Below are 23029 nucleotides of genomic sequence, written 5' to 3'. Positions count from 1 at the left end.
AGTGATGACGATGATGCTGATGAAGTAAGAGAAAAAGAAAGAAGGATAAGGAAGAGAGGGAGATGAAGAAGCCGATGAAAAAGAAAAGAAGAAGGAGGAAAAGACGACAGCGAAGAAGAAAAAGACGACAGCGAAGAAGAAAAAGACGATGCAATTGAAAAATAAGAGTTTATGTGGCGAACTGACTAACCTCCTTCCCCTGTTGTTGCAGTGGCAAATCGTACAGGTCCATTGCCCGGTCCATTGCTACCGTCATTTAATGGTGTCACATAAACTCGGTAAGTTGAGAATTGCTCTAGCGGCTCAATGGTCAATTGTGATGATGATACAATAGCATGTTGTTCCTTGATCATTGAACAGCCAATTTCACATTGTTCCTTGTTCAACAATTCATACTCAACGAGGAATTGTATGGGACACCGTGTACTCATTGGATAAGTCCAGGAAACCTGAAGTGATGTGCTAGACTCATCTTCAACAACCACAAGCTCTTCTACACCACTCAAGCCTTGTGTAATGAGAACAACAACAACAGAACTGATTTAGTGTTTGCGTAGAGCAAACAATATTATAAACAACTCATGCATTATGTGTCTGTGGTGTGTGTAGGGGGTGGGGTGGGTAGGAATATATGGTTGGCAGTTTGTATTGCGTTTAAGTCGGTGTGTGCCTGTAGAGACCGGTGAAGTTGCTGTTGATACTCAGAGTGCAATTTAAGAAAACGAATTAGTTCAAAGTATGAACTGACACTGACATTATATTTTCTATCAGATTTAACATTAAGCGGCCAATAAGCGCATACTTTAATTTTAACACAATGTATTAGTGTTTAAGATCTCCAGCAATGCGGTCTTTGAGGGGAGTTTGCCAAATGAGTTGGTTTGTTAACTCAACCTCCTCCCAAAAATTATAAGAAGTGCAACTATTTTAAATGTGTCTCTGTTGCTTGCCATTTATTGAAGAAATATTGTTGTCTCCCCTCGGCGCTTGTCAGAGTATTTGGCACGAGCTGAAACAAAAACTGGGGTCAGCAATGTTACATTAATGGGCAGCAAAAATAGTCACTAGACCCTCAAAATGATTTTTACAATGTATAACCCGATTTCTCCATTCATATAAACTACACATGACATGAACTAAACGCAATAATTCTATATGCAGTACATAAACCTACTTACTTGGAGAAGAAGCGGCAGTTACACTGATATTTGCACTAAAGGGTCCAACTCCAGCGCTGGTTTTTCCTGCTATACGGAACGTATATTCTGCACATGGCAGTAAACCATTTATCACATAAGCCTCCTTGGGGGAGCCGACACTACCAGAACTAACCGACACACCAGACTCATCACATACTTCATACATGTAGTCAATGATTTCACCATTGCGATCCCCACATGGAATATGTTTCCAACAAAAACTCACTGATGTTGGATGAATCTCCAAAATTGCCAAGTCAACTGGAGCAGAGGTAGGGGCTGAATGAGAAAAAAAAACATGACACATTATTAAAGCTATTCCACAACGTGACTGCCCTTGGATTGAAGGAGTACTGGTGATATTGATCAGCTTTGAGGCAGACAAGCTGTGAGTGTGACCTGTGAGTGCAGAACGTCTATGTCCTTTTGGAATTCCATTCTGTTCTGTTCTGGTGTACACCATGATGCCACTAAGTCCTTAGGCCATACGATGTGTGTCAAAATCGGATAAGTGACATCGGTCAGGAATTTGGTTCAGGGAAAATAATGTAATAATTATTTTGGCAGGTTTCTTGTAAAATTTGAGCCGCGTCCATTTGAATATCAGTTTTAATTTGATGGTAAGAATAACTCGAAAGAACATGATCGACTATATCCCGAGACGAACCGACGAATGGTGGGGAATATTTATAATTCAGTTTAGGTGCCCCTAATAATAAATTAATAATCGCCAATACAACACAGCTATTAAGTTGCGGTCCTCATTATTTTGACTAAGTATTATGCGACCACCTCAAGTGATGTGAATATCTGCATATTATCTGTATATGAACGCTCGTCGTAAAAGCCCATCCCATAATTTGTTTAACCTTACAGGGAGGGCAGAAAGAAATACTCAGTCCTGAAGAAGTGTGAGCTACTCCTGACGAAAGCTTGTCCAAACTTGTCCGTCTGCGATCCCGCTAAAAAACTTACTAATTGTTGTGAACTCCCGTTGTAAAAGCCTATCCCAAATTTTTTAACCTCTACGGGGAGGACTGGAAAAAATGCACAGTCCTAAAGAAGTCAGAGCTACTTCTGACGAAAGCTTGACAGTAACAAACTTGTTACGAACTCCCGTCGTAAAAGCTTATGCCACAATCTGCATGTTATTTCACGAACATTTTTTGATTTTTTTCAATAAGATGAATGAAATGATTTCATCATAACTCACCTGCTTCAATAGTTGTTGCATTCCCAGTCTCCACGATACTCATGTCGTCCATAGTTTGTGTCGTAACAAACAAGGTATAAATGGAATTGGGCTCCTGATCCGTGAGGGTCCTGTTTAATTTCAGAGTTGTTCCGGAAGTAACTTTGACTGGATAAACGATGGGTTGACATTGGTCCCGATTCGTTAGTTGATATTCCACCAGATAACCGGTTATAAAGGCACATGGGTTCGGAATCGGCGCAGTCCACGTCACTAGTATTGAAGTTGGATTCGATGGATTTGGTGTACCGGCAAGATCTTGAACCGGGTTGGGTTGGGCTATGTATTTTGATTTGAAGCATAATAATAGTTTTTAATAGGATTGTGTACTGATGATTCAAGATTCGTTATTTAAACCATGGTTCAGGTTGTGTGTATTCATAAGAGCATATACTAGTAATATATGTATATAAAAATTAAAGATCTCTGGAAAAAATACTTCAATTCATAACAATCTTGATTGAACAGATTAATCAGGATCGGTATAGTAAACTGCTTAACAAAGTTCTTTATATTTGATCCAGAATGTTCACTTACTTGTGTACGTTTCAACAACACCTGTTGTCTTTATCAACACTTGATGGGTAGTGTCTGCTTCTGGCATCCAACTGGCAACTCCAAGATAACGCTGGAACTACTTCTAGCGTCGGTTGCCAGTAGCAGTCACTACCCATAAAGTGTTGATAAAGACAACAGGTGTTGTTGAAACGTACCTTCTATTTATTACGTATTTCGTTTAAAAGGCAGAAATTTGCCCCCAAATGGCACAATTTTCACTGGAACGTTGTTCCTGAGTGCCCCACTTTTCCAGGCTTGGTTAAATATCTGAAACATGGTGATATTTCCTGCATTTTCGAATTTCTCCACTACGTTGACTAGTATGGACAAGTATATACTCTAATAAAATTCAGTTACCTGATAGTGTTGTAACGCTTAGGGCCTCACTGGATGGGCCTGTACCAGCACCGTTCGTTGCCGCCACACTGAACACAAATGTTGTCCTGGGCATTAGATCGACAATCTCAACAGTGGTTGGATCTGAGACTACTATGTTACCAGAATCTACAAGATTACCATCAACATCATGGAGGAAGTAGTTGTAAACAGTGATGTCACCATGACGGTCACCACATGGTATGGGGTTCCAGCTAAATATAAGGGATGTGCACTGGAGATCGCTGTTTGTAACTCCATCCGGGGCTATAGGTACTGTATTAGGAAAACAAAGTACTTGCATATTAAACAATTTGAAAATAAACGATTAGGATTGTTCAATGGCGTCGGAAGTTGAGACATTTACGCGTGAAAATTTTCAATTCAATGCTATTTTAGCCCAAAATAAAGGTGCGTTTTGTTATTTGATGGGCTAGAGCGCGAAAAGCGTGCAAACTTGTGCAATTTTACCCTAGTTTGGCCCCAAAACAAGCGGTGTATTTCGGGCTAGAACGGAAGATGCACAAGCCAATTGTTGCTTTATTTGTTCTTCTAGGCTATTAGGATTTTTAGGGGAACATTACCCATACAGAAAAATTCAGGGGGCGCCCGTCCCCCATCCACCTATGGGTTTTTTGTTTACTATTCTCTATTGTTTGATAGAGGATGGGCAGCTACTATTATATATTTTGAATGGTGAGCAGCCGGTATCCACTACGATAGAAATCAAAAAAATATTATATCCTCTATCATCACACGCGATAGGCCTAGCAGCTAGTAAAAAACAAAAATTCCTATCGTTCATTCTCATTCTTATTTAAGCGATTCTTAAAATATGGATTTTGATTTAAATTTGCGCGTTCACAATATTAAAGTACCGTCGTTCGAAACTAAAATACCTATAATCGGTATGTCCACAATCAATAATACCTGTGGTGACATAAGGTCGTCGTCGAAGCCCGATAGACGACACCCGAAATCATGCCATTGTCCATTACCCACTGAATAAGATTTAATGTTCTCCTACAAATTTATGACTTTTAATTCATCAGTAAATATTGTTGTCCTAGTTTAATTATCGACAAAGTATTTTCTCTTATACAGGAATTATGACAAAGTAATTTGTTTATAAGTTTCGTGTTTAATTACCCGCTTCAATGGTAGTAGCCATATCACATTCAGTTGGACCATTAACAGAACCTAACATAGGTGTTACACATGTAGTATAAGTTGAATACGGCTCAAGACCAGTGATGACAATAGCCACATCAGTTGTATCAGTGATGAAAGTCATTTGTATTGGAGAAGCGATGACTTCACATTGATCTCTATTGGTGAGTTCAAATGTAACGGTAAAGCCAAGGGGTATAGGACAAGACGGAAACGGATGTGCTGGGCTTGTCCATGACATCAACAGCTGTGTTGCATCAGACGAATCAGGAGTGAGAGAGAGACCAGTGACACCGCTAGGAGGTGTTGCTGGATGGTGAAGAAAAGGAATAAAATAATGTCAGTATATAACATAATTATTGTTACAATTTTGGCATACTGCGATTCATCTCTTCGTTAAATTCATGTTAGCAATGAATTCTCTTGAATTAATGAATAAGGTATATAGAGAACCAGAGGGCAGCATATCAATTATTTAACGGTGATTCAGCATGATAAGTGAGCCAAAGAGGGCGGCATACAGGGCTAGTTAACGGTGCATTGTCGCACCGCCTGGTACCCTATTTGCTGATTCAAGGGATTGCATACGTAACATAAATTTAATAAAGAGGCGAATTTGGCGAATTGTCAAACGTCGTTCAATATTAACAACCCAGTAGTGCTTTTAAAGAAAAATACCCGAATTAAAAATTTGCAGTTTATAGCGATCAATGGTTATTATGCAAGCACTGTAGCACGTAAAGCCATCTATTATCTTCGCGCTGACTTCAAATCAATGCATTCGGGTATTTTTCGTTCAAAACACTGAACTGAATTGAACAAATGGGTATCAAAATACGTGTAAATAAATCCTTCTTTTTGGTTGAAATATTATTATTATTAGTTCTGAAGCTATAGGCGTATTTACAACAGCTGCGTTACTTTTTGTGCAGACTTTTCTTATAGTTCATTTGGCTTCCTCGAGGCGTTGTATATGTAGAGTGCAGTCACTTCTTGCCGGATCGCGCGCTATAGATACGTGTACAACGCCTTTATCTCGCGTGTTTCACTCGAGAAAGACAAATGGACTATATAATTCGCTGTCGTAGTCCGACGTCACTTCCTGCCGAGGTCACAACTACTTCCGTAGTGATGGATCAAGCGGTTGCATGACGTTCTGCTGTTTGAAAAGCACGTTTTAGCCATTTCTTATGGGTTTCACTGCCTAGTAAGCTGGTATGACTGGTAATTTAAAAAATTGATATATAAAGTCCATACATTGATATCGCCATTGCGGTTCTTACGAAAGCGTGATCCAATCTCTATGGTACGCCCCGGGGTCACCAATATGACGTCATGTCTACGATAGCGAATAGTAAAACACTTTCAAGTATGAACTATTATATTCCCCTTCCACCCTATTGTCTGAAAAACATAGATAGAAACTAAAAGATATAAGATATAAGATAATAACAACCACTTCAATTATACGGGTGTTGAAAAAAAAAAGTTTTTTTAACCAACATAGCGGGTGTACACCGTTCAGTATGCGTGTCCTCACATGTGAACACCCCAAAATTATTATGCACTAGTACAAGATTAAATTGTGGAGGTACATACCTGATGCTGTCGTGAAAGGAAGCGCAGGATCATTGTAGGGTCCATCACCGGGGGTAGCGCTGGTTTTTGCTCTGACCAAAAAGGTGTACATCGTGCCTGGCATTAAACTCGTAACAATTACCATTTTTATGGCGACATTGCCATTATCAACTTGAGTGCCAGATGAATCATAGACAATGTAATCATATCCTATGATGACTCCATTACGATCACCGCATGGAACATCAATCCATGTAAACGTTGCGTCGTCGCATCCCACAACCGTATTCATAATACTGTCTGGCGGTGCTGTAGGCGCTGTAACAAAATATTCAAACACACCATAAACCCAAAATAATTTATATAACTATATAATAATACACATAACACTGTACCGTATGTCCAAATGGCTTTAAAACCCAACCGCCGGTGGGCGCTTTAGCTCAGACAGAACCGGAGACCCTGCCTGGCTTCTATTGCACGGAACAGTAGAATATGGTTTGATGCCAAGGGCACCAGCGGTCGACTGGCGGTTGCGTTTGAAGCTATTCCTAACTTGAAAGCGGTGTAACATGAACACCCCCATTTTGTACATTCCCGCACTTCCGCTCCCTAAGGTAAGTTAACAAAAATCCCCCTCAATCGGTCCAGGAGCATTGCGATTTCAGGAGCATTGGCGTAAAACAACTCGGCTTCGCCTCGTTATTTTACTTACTATAAACAACACCTTTATTCTCTAATTAACGTACGGAAAAATAATTCTGTCAATTGTACGCGCACAGTATTTGAAAATGAAATTCACCAGTGTATGCACAATAATCCAGAAATAATCAATTTTGCTCTGGCTAGGCGGGGTTTGGACTCTTACAGTCTATAATTAAAGACAGAGATAAAAACAATTTATCGCGTCTGACGTCATCTGTCAATCAAATTCGAGCACGGTTTGTTTACAAGTGTCGTGATGATGACTTGCTGAACGCGGATTTATAACCGGGCGCCTTATTGTTAATTTTGCACCTTTCGACATGCAAACCATCTCAAAAGTTAGGTCTTTCTAGTAGGAAACTTTCTTAACCGAAGGCACCATGTCCACAATGCCTAGAAAAGCTGCTTTTTGCCTTGTAAAAGTACGTAATTCAGTTTTCGCCATTTGCTGCTATTCCTTTTCTCCGATCAGCACCAGATAGATCGGTCTTCCTTTTGCGCGCTGATTAACCTATGTAAACCAATCAATAGGTATGCCAGGTGAATTCAAATTTGCCATCAAACTGCATCATTTTATATACCAAATTAAAGCCCTTCAGGTAAAAAAAGCCAAAACTGAAAACCTTTTTTTCATAGCACTTTCCATAGCAAAGTTACATCTTGTCAAAGATTGACTTTCATCAAAAAGATTCAGCTAGCAAAATTCCCTCAAAAAGCATTTCGGTGGTGTTTCTAGATCTTAGACCTCATGTTGATAGCAGCTTTTTTAATGGAACTGCTATCAAAATCCCTCTAAAATTCCATGTGCGAGTGACTTATCACCATAAAAAACCATATATTTGGGTTAAGTGAAGTATAGACAACATATTTATGTAGGTTTCCTTGACCGGCCAGTTCTTTTATATTTCTATGTATATATATGTATTGTGTTCTAGGCAAATTTGGCTGACTAGCACGTGTTAACTAAGGTTTGCCTGGCATACCTAAATCAAGGATCGTAATTGACAGTGACATCAGACGCGATAAATCCTTTTTATCTCTGTCTTTAATTATACACTTACCTGCTTCTGCTGTAGTTGCCGTGTCGGATAATATCGTACCACTATCGACCAACTCTCCGCATTGGTTAACTGCAAACACAGAGACGGTATAGTCGGAATTTGGTTCCAAACCCGGGACCTCAGAGGGATAAGCCAGACTACTCCCACTACATGTTTCGGTAACTGCTTCACACTGGTCTCGGTTCGTCAAATCATATTCTGTTGCGACCACAACGGCAGCTGGTGGTGTGCCCGGGGCAGGCGTAAATGACACCATCAGTTTGCTGGAATCCCCTGAATCTTGGGTGACGGTAAATGCTGTTACTGTGCTAAGGAACGGTGCACCGGCAACAGGAGCTGTGAATGAATCACATAGACTCGGAGAAATGATCGGTTATCGAACAGAAAGAAAAAGTAACGCAGTCGTTGCAAATACGCCTATAGTTTCAGAACTATTAATTGTATTCACAATATTATAACATACACTGTAGAAACGTGGTTATATACGAGTATTTTGATACACCACTAGCCCAATTTCATTCAATATTATTAACACAACAGTATTTTCAAAGGAAAAAACCCGAATTTAAAAGTTGCACTTACAGCGATCAATGGTTAAGACTGGGGGTCTGTATCAATTCAGCAATGTGTGGACAAAGCCAAAAATAAAGGTTCATGGGGGATAGGAAAGGTATTTGGGTCTAATGATTTTGTAACTTGATCACAAATTCGGTTCTTTGAAGATTGCCACAGGGAAAGTTCATTTTTTCAATTTTGCAATACGAAAAAGACACATTTTTGTAGCTAGCACTAACGAAATTGCTAGAAGTATGGAACAATTTAAATTGCTGCTGATAAATACATATGTATTAGACGTTACAAAAATAATATTGCCAGTTTTCTCACCCACCTAGAATATTGTGTAATATGCAATGCAAAATCCCTTTTTTTGGCAAATTTCGAGAAAAATAAGCTAAGCACTTTCAAATTATAAAAATCATTTATTGGCTTGAGATTTGCAAATAACATACCCAGAATTATTCATTGGCCCATCATTGTTTAGTGACGGAGGAACACAAACCGGCTGGGACCGAGACAAGAATTCTACATACCAGATAAAGCAGGTGTCAATTCAGTGGGAGGATTGGTATCAACTCGAAACACGCGTAGTCCATTACATCCCGTATTCCCAAGCGTAGTGTCCAGAAGTGTATAATCGGTTATGCCTGGTACCTGGAATGTTGTCCCATCTCCCTTGTGAAATCCAACCTATGCAGAAATTGATAATTAACAAGCTGAAAGTACATCTATCTGAATTCTGAATGATCCGAAGCAAATTCATCGATTTTCAGTTAGAACAAATTATTACACATTTCTAAATACAATGAAAATGTATTATAGAAAGAAACAGTGGCGTCTGGTCCACGGTCCAACCTTGCATACGTGAGCGTAGCCAACACAAATCTACATTGATGGTCTTGGGCTACTCCTGGGGACCCCCAGGGGGGGCTTCGAGTAGTGTAGCCATGTTTTCGTAACAGGACTCAAACAAAAACGTGATTTCACCGCAGAGTGTACTTAGCTTCGATCTCCACTTAGTAGCTTTCAGTGGCGTACCAGCCAAAATGTCTAAACTTTTAAAATTACTTTACTGGGAGGGACAAGTATTCGAGAAGCGCGCGTAAAAATGTGGAATTTAATGCTTAAATGGGCCACAGTTTTGGACTAAAACAGGCCAAGAGGAAGACGCACATCACAGATTTTGCCCGTACCGACGACCGGTAATGCACCAACGGACCATAATGACTAGGTGCGCTGGTCCCGAGCGCTGGTGGGTGGCCTACAGCCAACCGCCCCACCCCACCCCACTGGTTACGCCACTGATGGATACACAAGACCAAGTAGCAACTTGAATGTCCAGAATAGTAATGCTCTTGGAGGCATAGTAATACTAATCTAGCACAGCATGTACCAACGGAGGACACAATGTCTTTAGGAACAAAATGAACCTATATACCACACCCTACATAAATATTGTTCATGCCAAAAATGTACAGCTATAATGATATTATAATGACGTGTCATGTCAAAAGGAGACACTTTTGGGCACGATTGTAAATGGAGAAATAGCCAAAAATCAGCCCAGGGGTGATCTTTTCACAATTTGGGTTTGTTGTAAATTTGTGATGTTATTAATGTTAAAAATATTGTCTGATAACTGATATAACTGGCATCTTGTACTTTTTGAGACATTTTGCAAGGTAATTCCTACTCTCAACATTATCAATAATATGTTTAAAGGCCGATATCTCAATTTCCAATTTTATAATACCATAACTTACGAACTCAATATCTTCACTTAGGAATGTCCGATTTCATTTAGGAAAACGGCATTGTGGAGCAAAATATCTCTTTATTTAAGATATGTACAAACCTCTAAATTGATAACCTGCCCTAAAGTGTCTCCTTTTGACATGACACGTCACATATTATCTTCCCATAACAAACGCCCTCCGCGTCTTATAAACACAGAAACAATTATACGCTTACCCCATCTGATGCGCCATTCGTCCGCTGCATACTATCCCAATCGAAGATAACGTACGATTCTGTGGTTGACGTCACTAGAATACACTGCCACGAGTTTTTCTAAATATAAATGATAAATGGAGGGATTACCTTTGGCTACATGAATAGCATACTGGCGAAATGACAAATGATCGAATTTGTTCCAGGTAGGTTTCGTCTCCATTTAATTTTATATTTGATTGCAATGTCCTATAGTACTTGGTCAATGTATTGGATATGAACCCAATTGACCTTTAACCCAAAATATGTGTATACATAGGCCTACACTACTCGGGCCTACACCATAGGCTAGATATTGGCTACAATATCAGATGCGTTTATATGATATGATATGATATGATATGATATGATATGATATGATATGATATGATATGATTTTATTAACCTGTACAACATCGCGGCCAAACGACCGAATTGCATTAGACAAGAAACACAACATATATTATGAAAGAAACAAAGTACACATAAGTCAAAAAATATGAAACAAGGCAACTTGGCATGGAAGACAGCAGGGAGATACAAAAAGGGCACAAAGGGAAGGCAGATAACCTAACCAATTTCCCCACTGAAAGATGATAACACCCACCAACTTTCATTACCGTCCAACAATCCAACAGCGGACCTCAGATGACCTTGACATAACCTTAAATATGTTTGGGGCTTAATTGTGATCACATCCGCCACGTTTCATGAAAATACTCAATTGACCACATAATATATGACCTTGACATGACTTGACATGACATACATTGTGGGTGCACAATTGTGATCACATCAAGCACAGTTTCACGACAATCTATGACATTTTTCGTGCTTACATCTACCATGTTTCACGACAATCCAAAAGACCACCAATAATGAGGTATGCACCTTAAACAACAAACCAGACCTTTGACCTCGGGTGACCGCAGGTTGACTTTTTCATGTTTTCCTCATATCAAGGATTCCAACTGGAGCAACTTTTATTTTGACCTGACCTTTGACCTCAGATGACCATTCCGGTTTCATACTCCCCAAGTACCGGGGATTGTTTGTTTTCCCCGAGTTACAGCCCGATCGGATCAACTTCGCAGCTAACAATTTTTCGTTGTTACAACGTTGTCTAAAAGTTATATAAAGTCGTACAAACGTAATATATGGACGTTGTAAGTACGTAAATCTGTGAACTCGTATTCGTGTCGTGAAAACGTTATTCCCGAACGTTAATGTAACATCATTATGGCGTTGTTTCGACGTCAAGTTGTGAACGTCGAAACAACGCCACTATGACGTTATATCAACGTCCGAAAATCACAACAAGAATACGAGTTCACAAATTGACGTAATTACGACGTCCGTAGATTACGTTGTATCGGGGTCAGACCATGACATTTACACGGCGTTGTAATAACGTACTTTATACGTCGAAACAACGTCATAAATTTGCGTACTAACGACGTCCGTAGATGACGTTGTATCTGGGTCAGTTCATGACTTTTAAACCACGTTTTAACCACGTGCTTTATACGTCGAGACAACGTGATTTTAATGTCTTACAGACATTATATTAACATCTGGCAACAATGATGCTCAATCCCAAAAAGGGAGAGCGTATAAAAATTTAAAGTTTAGAACTTCAGGAATAGAATTACTTTGAGTTTCATGCCTAAAGGCGATCGTCAAACGACACGATGAGAAAATTTTGGCTGGACAACAAACTCCTTGGAATGGAAGAATTAACATTCCATGGTGTCAATATCTAAACTATTTTTCAGATACGTATTTGTGTAACGTTTTCTGAACGTATTATTCAAACGTTGTCACCAGGTCTGGTCAAACATTGCATCAACGTCGAAACAACGTCATTACAACGTCATAATGATGTTATATCAACGTCCAAAAATCAACGTCAAAAATAACGTTGTCACTACACGAATACGAGTTCACAGATTTACGTATTTACAACGTAAATGACAACCTAAGTCCAACGTCCGCGAATGTCGTGAAAACGTAGTGTGTTAGCTGGGTTAAAACGTGACCTGACTAATGACCTTGGGTGACCTTTGCGGCTTCATAGTCCCCAAGTGTCAGCGATCATTTTGCCTGAGTTAATGCAATTTTAAACTTGACCTGTGATGACCTTTGCGGTTTCATACTTTCCAAGTGTCAGTAATCATTTTTCCGTGTTACAGCTCAATCGGTGCAACTTTACATTTGACCTGACCTTTGACCTCTGATGACCTTCACAGTTTCATATTCTTTATTAGTGACAGTGATCATTTTCTGCAAGCAACAGCCCGATCGAAGCATTTTAAATTTGACCTGACCCTTGACCTCAGATGACCTTTCCAATTTTATACTCCCCAAGTGTCAGGGATCATTCAAGTTACAGCCCGATCAGAGTAACTTTAAATTTGACCTGACCTTTGACCTTTGCAGTTTCATACTCCTGAAGTGTCAGGGATCATTTTCTGCAAGTTATACCTCGATTGAAGCTAATTAAAATTTTACTTGACCTTTGACCTTGGATGACTTTTGCGGTTTCATACTCTCCAAGTGTCAGGCATCATTTTCCCCGAGTTACAGACCAATTAGAGTTACTTCAAATTTGACCTGACCTTTGAACTAGGATGACCTTTGTGTCAGGAACCATTTCCCCCAGTTACAGCTCAAGGGGGCGCAGCACTAATTCAGAGTCCCATAGGATAACGTGTGAATTCGGCCTACTTCAAGCCCCATTTCTGGCGTCCCTGCAATACTTGGTAAAATAAATTTGGTATCAAATTAAAGCTCTGTTTCTCTAGATTCCGAAACTTTTGTCGGCATCGATGACCATATGACCATTGACTTTTTTTCGCTATTTTGCGGTGCAAAAAAAGAGGTAAAAATATACTAAACTCACCACTCACATTTCAAAATCGGGTTTTCTCTTAATCCGCCACAGAGAATTGCTTTTGAGATCAATTGTCCAGTTTTTTCTGCATGTTATCATTAAAGACACTTGTCGAATTCATATGAGCCGATTTTGAGTGATTTAAAGTGAACATGTCGGTAGATATGGTCGCTACAATCTCATATTCACTATGGACTATATTAGCCGAATTTCGTTGTTACATAAAATGCGGAGTGATTTAGTGTTGCGCCCTCTCAATCGGAGCAACTTTACATTTGACCTGACCTTTGACCTCAGACGATCTTTACGGTTCTATACTCCCTAAGTGTCAGGGATCATTTTCTGCAATTACAGCCCGATTGGAGCAATTTTAAATTTGACCTGACCTTTGACCTCAGATGACCTTTGCGATTTTATACTCCCCAAATCACGAGGATTGTTTATCCCATCATTGTACCAAGTATGGACCCTGAGGCATCAGAAGACCAAAGACCACGACTAAAGACCATAAGCAGAATATCTATGCCCTGTTGCACAGGCATAGATAAAGAAAAAAAGGAGAAAATACTAAAGAGCTATGCCCTGTTACATAGGTATCAGAGGATGATTTAAGGAAGCCCCATCATGCACTGCAAACGTGTTATCACTAGAGTTTCAACTGCCACTTTACTTTTCAAATGCCATTGAATTCTGTGCAAAAGATGTTGTTTAAGAATTGTGCGTGTGTCATTATTACTTGGTCGATTTCAGAAAAAAAAAAAGTGATGTATGCATAAAGGATAATTCACACCTTCTGTAGGTAACATAAAATGTGAAATCGACTAGCATTTTGAATGCGTTTTTATTGTAAATATATCAGTCCAAATTCAAATTTAACCATGCCCGTCAATGCAATGTGCGAGCAGTGGTGTCATGTTCACTCACACAGCTGTGCTAACCATGATGCAGCCATTAAAAGCTATTAAACCAAGATAACACTCATTGAAAATAGCTCAACTGATTAAATCATATCTTCTCTGGTTAAATACACACAACATATGTTTCTGCTTTACACGTACAATGGAGCAATGCGCTGGGATTATAGTTTCAGTTGGGTGAACGATTATAAAGCGAGCGCTAGAGAACAATTCTGTGTGGTCTTTGTATACGAAATGAGACAATACGTGCTTATTGTTAACCAGCGTTCTTGAAAATGAGAAGCATGCTGGTTTGCAGACTTAACACGGTTTGGAAATAATTTCTTCATATTTTTGGTGTTATCTGTCGTTTACATATCCTTCCTAAAACACCAAAGTACGCATATTTCCAAACATCTAAATTAGCTAAAAATTTAGGACATGTTACAAAACTATATTTTCTAGAATTTTAGAAGAGTACTTTTAATATTGGCCGGTTATTTTTCACACAGCGACGTTAACTAGGCAAATCCCCATACTTTTAACGTAGGCTATTTGTAGAGGTCACGCGTCAATGGTAAGAGCACTGTGTATTGTGTATAGGAAAACGGACAGTAACTGCAGTATGCCGCAAGTCAACACAGTGGCGTGGTGGGAAGTGCTTAAACCATCCTCTGCATAGATAATCGTTGAAAACAATTAGGCCCAGTCCAGCCGAATTATCATTGTAAACTTACCAGCCCGGCCGCATCATTCCAATAGGGAACGTCATCAAAAGTAAATACGAACATCCAGCTGGCGACCACAGTAACACCAGTAAACAAGTTCAGTAAATTTTCGACACGTAAAAACTGGTTTTCAGCACATGAATCGCGTATCATGCTTCAATAATACCCCGTCCCAGCGTCCTTAAGGCTGTAGTCCATACTATGAGGTGCTATACTGGCTTGACCACTCCCACCTAAAAATCCCCAACCGCAACAAAAATCGTACTCCAGGAAAATCCAATTATTAGAATTGACCTTAAAATAAAATAAAAATAACGATTAAAGTCTGTGCATGCACAAGTGATAATTTCCCAGGGGTAATTTCCTATGCAACATGTTGCAACATGTCTGTGCAGGCCACCCCTCAGTGCATGCTCAGCCCATTTTGATATGACTATGAAAATCATTACCCCCCCCCCCCCCCTCCATTAACCATTATAGGGGCCTACTTATTTTGAGTTAGCCGCAGTCTGTGGCCTTACAGGAGCGCAATGATTATACGCAACCTCTCTAACAGGGGCTATTTCAACGTTCGTGCAGTGAGAATAAAAATCCGTGCAGTGAGAATTACAAATCCGTGCTTAAAATATATCTATACTATTCAAGTTTCAACCCAACAAATGACTAGGAAATTAGAGAAGTTCCTTATAAAGTAAGACTGATGGAGTCAAACAATCCTCTGCAAAACAGTTATAGTTTGTGGCAATCTAGTCTATGATAGAGACCATTGACGACCCAGTATAAGCGTGAAGTTGCGTACTACAGCATTTTGCGTTTCTTTGGGTCCTAAGGAGTAAAAAAATCGAACGAAGATGCCAGTTTTGACACCTAATTAATAACTTCCTTTCTGACTATCTAGGCTCCAATGCCACGGAAAAGTTTTCACACCTAATTAAATTGCATCCTGTAATTACTAAATTGCATCCTGTAATTACTAAATTGCATCCTGTAATTACTAAATTGCATCCTGTAATTAGTAAATTGCATCCTGTAATTACTAAATTGCATCCTGTAATTACTAAATTGCATTCTACAATTACTAAATTGAATCCTGTAATTACTAAATTGCATCCTGTAATTACTAAATTGCATCCTGTAATTACTAAATTGCATCCTGTAATTACTAAATTGCATCCTGTAATTACTAAATTGCATCCTGTAATTACTAAATTGCATTCTGCAATTACTAAATTGAATCCTGTAATTACTAAATTGCATCCTGTAATTACTAAATTGCATCCTGTAATTACTAAATTGCATCCTGCAATTACTAAATTGCATCCTGCAATTACTAAATTGCATCCTGTAATTACTAAATTGCATCCTGTAATTACTAAATTGCATCCTGTAATTACTAAATTGCATCCTGTAATTACTAAATTGCATCCTGTAATTACTAAATTGCATCCTGTAATTACTAAATTGCATCCTGTAATGACTAAATTGCATCCTGTAATTACTAAATTGCATCCTGTAATTACTAAATTGCATCCTGTAATTACTAAATTGCATCCTGTAATTACTAAATTGCATTCTGCAATTACTAAATTGAATCCTGTAATTACTAAATTGCATCCTGTAATTACTAAATTGCATCCTGTAATTACTAAATTGCATCCTGTAATTACTAAATTGCATCCTGTAATTACTAAATTGCATCCTGTAATTACTAAATTGCATCCTGTAATTACTAAATTGCATCCTGTAATTACTAAATTGCATCCTGTAATTACTAAATTGCATCCTGTAATTACTAAATTGCATCCTGTAATGACTAAATTGCATCCTGTAATTACTAAATTGCATCCTGTAATTACTAAATTGCATCCTGTAATTACTAAATTGCATCCTGTAATTACTAAATTGCATCATGTAATTACAAAATTGCATCCTGTAATTACTAAATTGCATCCTGTAATTACTAAATTGCATCCTGTAATTACTAAATTGCATCCTGTAATTACTAAATTGCATCCTGTAATTACTAAATTGCATCCTGTAATTACTAAATTGTATCCTGTAATTAATTAATTAATTGCATCCTGTAATTAATTAATTACTTCCTGTATATTACACGAAAAATATGTTAAACCAAACACTAAAAAATATTATTTTAAAGTTCACATCAACACGAAAAGATATTTCCAACTTCAACGCAACACGAAAAAGATTTCACGATTATCCTCGCAATACGAAAAACTAATTTAAACTTTACCGCAACACGAAAAACTTCCTCATTAATATTCATATATGCTAATTAACCACGCCTACTTCCTGCCTATTCATATATGCGAATAAACCACGCCCCTCATGAATATTCATATGCTAATTAGCCACGCCTACCTCATTAATATTCATGAGCTCGTGAATATTCATAACGTCGAAAAATACCCCTAGTAATACTAATGGGGTTTAGTATTTAGAGGGTAGAGGGTATAATTGTGATGCGATCAAGCAAAATCAGTCGGAACTCGGAAATATTATATCTTTAGTTTCTTATAGGATAGTAAAAACCATTTACAAAGCTGGATTTTGCAGAAAACCCCATTGAAATTGAGCAAACAGTTCCAAAGATACGAGCAATTGAAGAGTTTCCAAAACAAGAGGAAACAAAAGGAAATATATCCTTTGTTTGGCTATATCTCAAAATCAATATTTCTGAGTTCCGACTGATTTTGCTTGATCGCATCACGTATATGAAAGTGAATCTGAAAAAGTAGTGTTAAAGTAATTGACGGTTAGGCTGTATTCGTCTAGAAAAAATCTGGATATATTTTTCGTCCATGATTATTTCCCAATAATTTTGGCTATGAATAAGAATGTTTGTTTATTATGAAAACAATGATTGGCTGTAGGATTGGTATCACTTTTTGAATTAATGAGTTGTTAAAATATTACACTTGGGACAGTAAATACGATTAAGCATGGTTTTAGATATATTTTGTACCCAGTGGAAATATCATAGAACAATAGACTAATGTTTCGTGTAAATTTTGTCTCGCGGGAGCATCTGTTTATTCTTCTTCATCGGTCGTTTTTTTTAAACTTGCTGGTCATGCTACCGCGTGACTCTAACTGTGTTTGAGTATTTGTTAACAATTATTATAAAAGGGGTGCTCTTTAAACAAATAATTTTACAATTTTATAACATACAAATTTTATAACAAATTATTAAAGTTTGTTATTTTTTAAATTTTTGATATATAACAGTCCTCGAAGTAAATTTTATAAGTCTAATGATATGTACATGTACTAAGCGTATGTAGCTGGTTTGAAAAGCCGACGATCAATGGAAAATTTTGACCTTTCATATTGAAGATATACATCCCCCCCACAGTTTACTTCGAGGACTGTTGAATATCAAAAAAATATCAATTTTTAATCATTTGCCATAAAATGTGTATTATATCGGGAATTTCAAAAAAAGGGGGTGGGGGTCTTTCCGGGGGAACATACCCGTATGGTCATTTGTGTTGAGTGCGCCCCCCTGGGTCCGCACAACCCCGTCACTTCCAAAGTCAAATCCCCACCGGCAGAATAAAATGTTTAATACTATACGAACCCAGAGTGAGCTGTATTGGTCCCCGAAAAAGTAAAATATGTGAGGACTGAAGTCGACAGGTCCGGCTGAGCAATCATCACAAGCGTCTATTTCGCTGTCTGCACCAGTTCCATATGGCAGATAAAAAGCTGAAATGAAACCAACCACAAGTATTCATAATTTATACGCATTCCTCTGCTCCATAATATATATTGCGGTATTATAAAGGGTATAAAATGTTTTAATAACATTCAAAAAACCCTTTGTGAAAACCTGATCCAAAACATTCTAACATTCAAGTTAGAAAGATTGGCAAAAAAAGTTCGGGCCCTTTTTTCGGTTTAAATCAATGATTAAAATAGTGTAAAAATGATGCACCAAATAGCTTCAACAATTTGGACCTTCATTCTTTTTTCCAACTTCTCAGGGGGGACATCCCCTCAGACACCCACGTAGTGGATAGTGCCCATTTTCGCTTCTACTTTCGACATTTGCCAATTTATGTTTAACACAATTTATAGGCAATTTATAACAGGGACAATTGTCCACGAAAGGTTTCATGGACCCCCGACATGGACCGCATTTTTCAGACTAAAATTTTACAAACTAATAGTAGGCATATCACCTCAAAAATAAGTAATAGTGCCAAAATGGGCCACCAAATCGCTTCAATTAGGTCTTCATTTTGCAAAGGTTTCTTACTTCTAAGGGGCACATCCCCTCAGACACCCCTGCACCCCGGGCCCCTGCTCCACGGCCACTTAACCACTTAGTTCAATTTAGTATAACAATTTTCGCCCCCCCCCTCCCCCCACTTTCAAAAAAATGTCACATACTACCGAAAATTGCTGTAGAAAATGCACGGTCCGTAGCAGAATCGTTACACAATCTATTTTGCTAAGTATCAATTTATTGTTAACACTGAATGAAAACGTGATAAAATATCAGTAAAGGCTGGCAATTGTATACCGTAAAACGGGTACACAAATTTGAAAGGGTGTTTTCAGGTCACTGTCTACTGAACCATCCTACAAACACTGACTGTTTGCTTTAAGAACTTATCGAACCATAAATTCAATTGCATAATATTTTGGTTTTCAAGTTTTCAAAAACACCAATAACTAAAGAACTAAAAAATAAGAATTCAAAACCACAGAATATTGCACCTTGACAGCAATCTGGGCCCCAAACGTCAAGCGTAGTATATGACGAAGTCCTTGTTTCTCTGGGTGGAGAGAAGGTAAACTTGGAAAAAAGCTTGTGACTAACTTTTTGTCTATAGTCTCCAGCTTCCATAACTACCCTGCAAACACAAAAACGTTTTAAATAAGTTATATTTTGGGTTTTGGTTGAGATAAAAACGTTTTATGTCGGGTTATATGAAGGCCATGAAATCGTTTTAAAACGTTTTGTATGAAAACAGACTACACCAATATTTTTAAAATGTTTTCGAAAAGTCATTGTAAACTATTTTTGCAAACAATTTTGGCCAAATATTTTGTCAACACTTAAATAACATTATGTTAAAATATTTGCACCCAGCAAACACAGAAATGTTCTTAAAATGTTTTTTACAAAACGTTTTAATAACATTTAAATGTCGGGTTATTTAAAGGTCGTGATAACATTACGTTATTGTAAATATTTTGGGAAAACATTTTTTTATAATTTTTTTTTAACTCCAAAACATTCTGTTTAGAATGATTTGTACCAATTTTTCAAAAATGTTTTTGGAATGTTATTAAAACGTTTTTATACCCTTTATATAACCCGACATTTAAATGTTTTCTGTAAAACATTTGTGTGTGCTGTGCAGTAAATTACCAACAAATGTTTGTTAATGTTATGAAAACGTTTTATACCATTTATGTACCCTTTATATAACCCGACAATTAAACGTTTTCTGACAACCTTTTATAACCTTTTGCGAATGGTGTCGAAAACGTTTTGTGTTTGCTGGGTATGTGTACATTATAAAGGACTTACCTATATGCCACAAATCAAATAATTGTCAAGTCAAAGTTTGTCCGGCATTGATGATTGATTTATAAAAGTTTGATATTTTTTTCCTAGGCTGACTCTGTTTCAAAATTATACACAAGGATATACTAGTCACAAGGATAGCATAGGTGAACCGACAGCCAGAGAAGATGGAACAGCCCAGGAATTAAGAGTAAACCAGGGAGTAAATCGCGGCGATCATCTTTTCTTGTGATTATGATCATAGATCCTGGTGCTATGAACATGTCTGGCGTAGTGCAGCAGCTGCATTTTGTAAGAGCTGCATTCAAACAAAGATACTAAGACCAATGATGTGGCACATGGACAGTTGTCAAGAGAGGCAATGAATGGTGTAACTTTTCCCGGCGCGGTGTACATATTTTGGGCACCGAATGTTGTCGGGTGTGTTCAGTGGCTATAACAATGGTGTACGTTCCGTGCAATATGTTTAGGGCTGTATTGGGGGAAAATTTAAGGTCAATCCTTTAAATTTTGTAAATAACGTGTGGCGGATAGGGTGTTCCAATGTGCCACTATCGAAATATTTCGATCCTCTTTATGACAATAATCAAACTAGGCCTATATCGATGATCCACTTTGGTTAAAAGAATAGGCTGGTCCAAGATACTATTTGGTTAAAACATAATAGGCCTAGATTGTGAAGGAGCACTAACATTGGTAGCCATTGGTAAACTGCTCTAAAAATATAATGTTACCAATCAAAGAATATCGATCTTTGGTAAAAACAATCACTGATATTGGTCATTCCAACAGCGTACCCAACTGTTTCTTCTTAAATCGAAATATCGTCGAGCCTCATTAGTAAAACATTATGCTGCTATATGCTACCATGCAGGGTTCGGTTATTGCCGGCAAAAACTGGCAAACCCCTGTTTTTGCCAGTTTTTGCCTGGTTTAAACAGGCGAAATTGACTATGTAGTCAATCAAATATTACAAAATAACACCGAAAGCTCATAAACAATAACACACAAACTTTTGATCAATCATTCAACATATTTTTGTCTCGTCAAGTCCTTAAAATCAAAAATGAAAAAGTTTTGAATCTGATATGCCACAATTCAGTTAAATGCACTAATATGAGCAATGAAAACACATGCCTTTAATTTCTTAATGTTACTTATAATTACGAAATTTAGCCTTGTTACACTCAGGAAATTATTTTTCTAATTTTATCATTTGTTTTCAGACGAAAAAAGTGAACTATTCATCACTTTTTTAGTTTTTGCCATTTTTGTCGGTAAAAACTGGCAAAAACTGTTTTTGCCAAGTTGTTAAAACCGCGGGTTTTTTAACCTGCGAACCCTGGCTACCAATCAAGGTATATCAATCCTCGATAGAGTACTACATTGTAACTGTTTCTTCTAATCGAAATATTGTAGAACCTCTTTGGTTAAGGTTGGTCTGAACCCTGGAAATATGGAAACTTTCGGGCCTCATAACTGCTAAATTGTTGGTCTAAAGTATATAAAAGTATACATATTTAGAATGGCAAAGACTTGATAAGTTCATCTGTGAGGTCAAATTTGGGCCAAAATGGCCCAAAATCCCAAAAATAAAAAAAAAAAATTTTATTAATTTTTTAAAACTAGATCAAAATATCTAGGACCCGTTTTTTAATTTTTTTGAATTTCGACCAACTTTGAGAAATTTGCGTCAAAAATGGTCAAAAAATGCTGATTTTTCAAAAAAATCATAAAAAAGCCCGATTTTGGCCCAAATTTTAAATATTTTTGGTGAAATTGGTCAAAATTCAAAAAAATGAAAAAACGGGTCCTAGGTATTTTGATCTTGTTTTTAAAAATTAAGAAAAAAAACATTTTGGCCCAAGAATTTTTTTGTTACGATGCACAAAAAAGAAGTGGGCCAAAAACCATTATTTTTGGGATTTTGGGCCAAAAGTGCCATTTTGGCCCAAATTTGACCTCACAGATGAACTTATCAAGTCTTTGCCATTCTAAATATGTATACTTTTATATACTTTAGATCAACAATTTAGAAGTTATGAGGCCCGAAAGTTTCAATAATTCCAGGGTTCAGACCAACCTTAAAACAATACCGGATGCCGCTATATACCAATATCAATACTTGGTAAAAACTATCGCTCTTATTTATCATTTATCATGTTTGTTTCTTTAATCGAAATATTATCTAAACTTTCTGGTAAAAAATAATATGCTGCTATATGTTACCAATTAAGGTATGTTGATTGTTTGATAAAAACAATCACCGTTTTTGATCATCCCAATAGAATATTAACTGTTTCTTCAAATCAAAATATTATCCAGCCTCTTTGGCAAAAACATCAAGCTGCTATTTTTTCTTAGTGGGCACCAATCAAGGTACGGTATATCGATCCTTGGTAAAAACAATCACTGTTATTGATCATCCCAATAGAGTACTAGCTGTTCGATCTTCTTTGGTAAAAAAATAGTTCTTATTGATCACCCTACCCGGTCCCCGCACT

General features: G+C 37.6%; 1 protein-coding gene across 1 annotated transcript; it reads right to left on the bottom strand.

Moving 5' to 3' along the window:
* Nucleotides 1-185: 185 nt before the first annotated feature.
* Nucleotides 186-11293, bottom strand: LOC140157651 (receptor-type tyrosine-protein phosphatase delta-like). The gene is made up of 9 exons (XM_072180892.1): nucleotides 11285-11293; nucleotides 8990-9146; nucleotides 7899-8234; nucleotides 6154-6450; nucleotides 4534-4863; nucleotides 3367-3660; nucleotides 2413-2730; nucleotides 1179-1478; nucleotides 186-508 (listed from the first exon to the last, which is right to left on the bottom strand). The coding sequence occupies exons 1-9, from the start codon at nucleotides 11291-11293 to the stop codon at nucleotides 186-188; spliced, it is 2364 nt and encodes a 787-aa protein (XP_072036993.1).
* Between the last annotated feature and the right edge of the window lie 11736 nt (nucleotides 11294-23029).

This window comes from Amphiura filiformis, chromosome 7 (genome assembly GCF_039555335.1).
Source record: "Amphiura filiformis chromosome 7, Afil_fr2py, whole genome shotgun sequence".
Classification (NCBI taxonomy): domain Eukaryota; kingdom Metazoa; phylum Echinodermata; class Ophiuroidea; order Amphilepidida; family Amphiuridae; genus Amphiura; species Amphiura filiformis.
The sequence above is the reverse complement of the archived record's forward strand: the minus strand, read 5'-3'. Positions and strand labels throughout refer to the sequence as shown.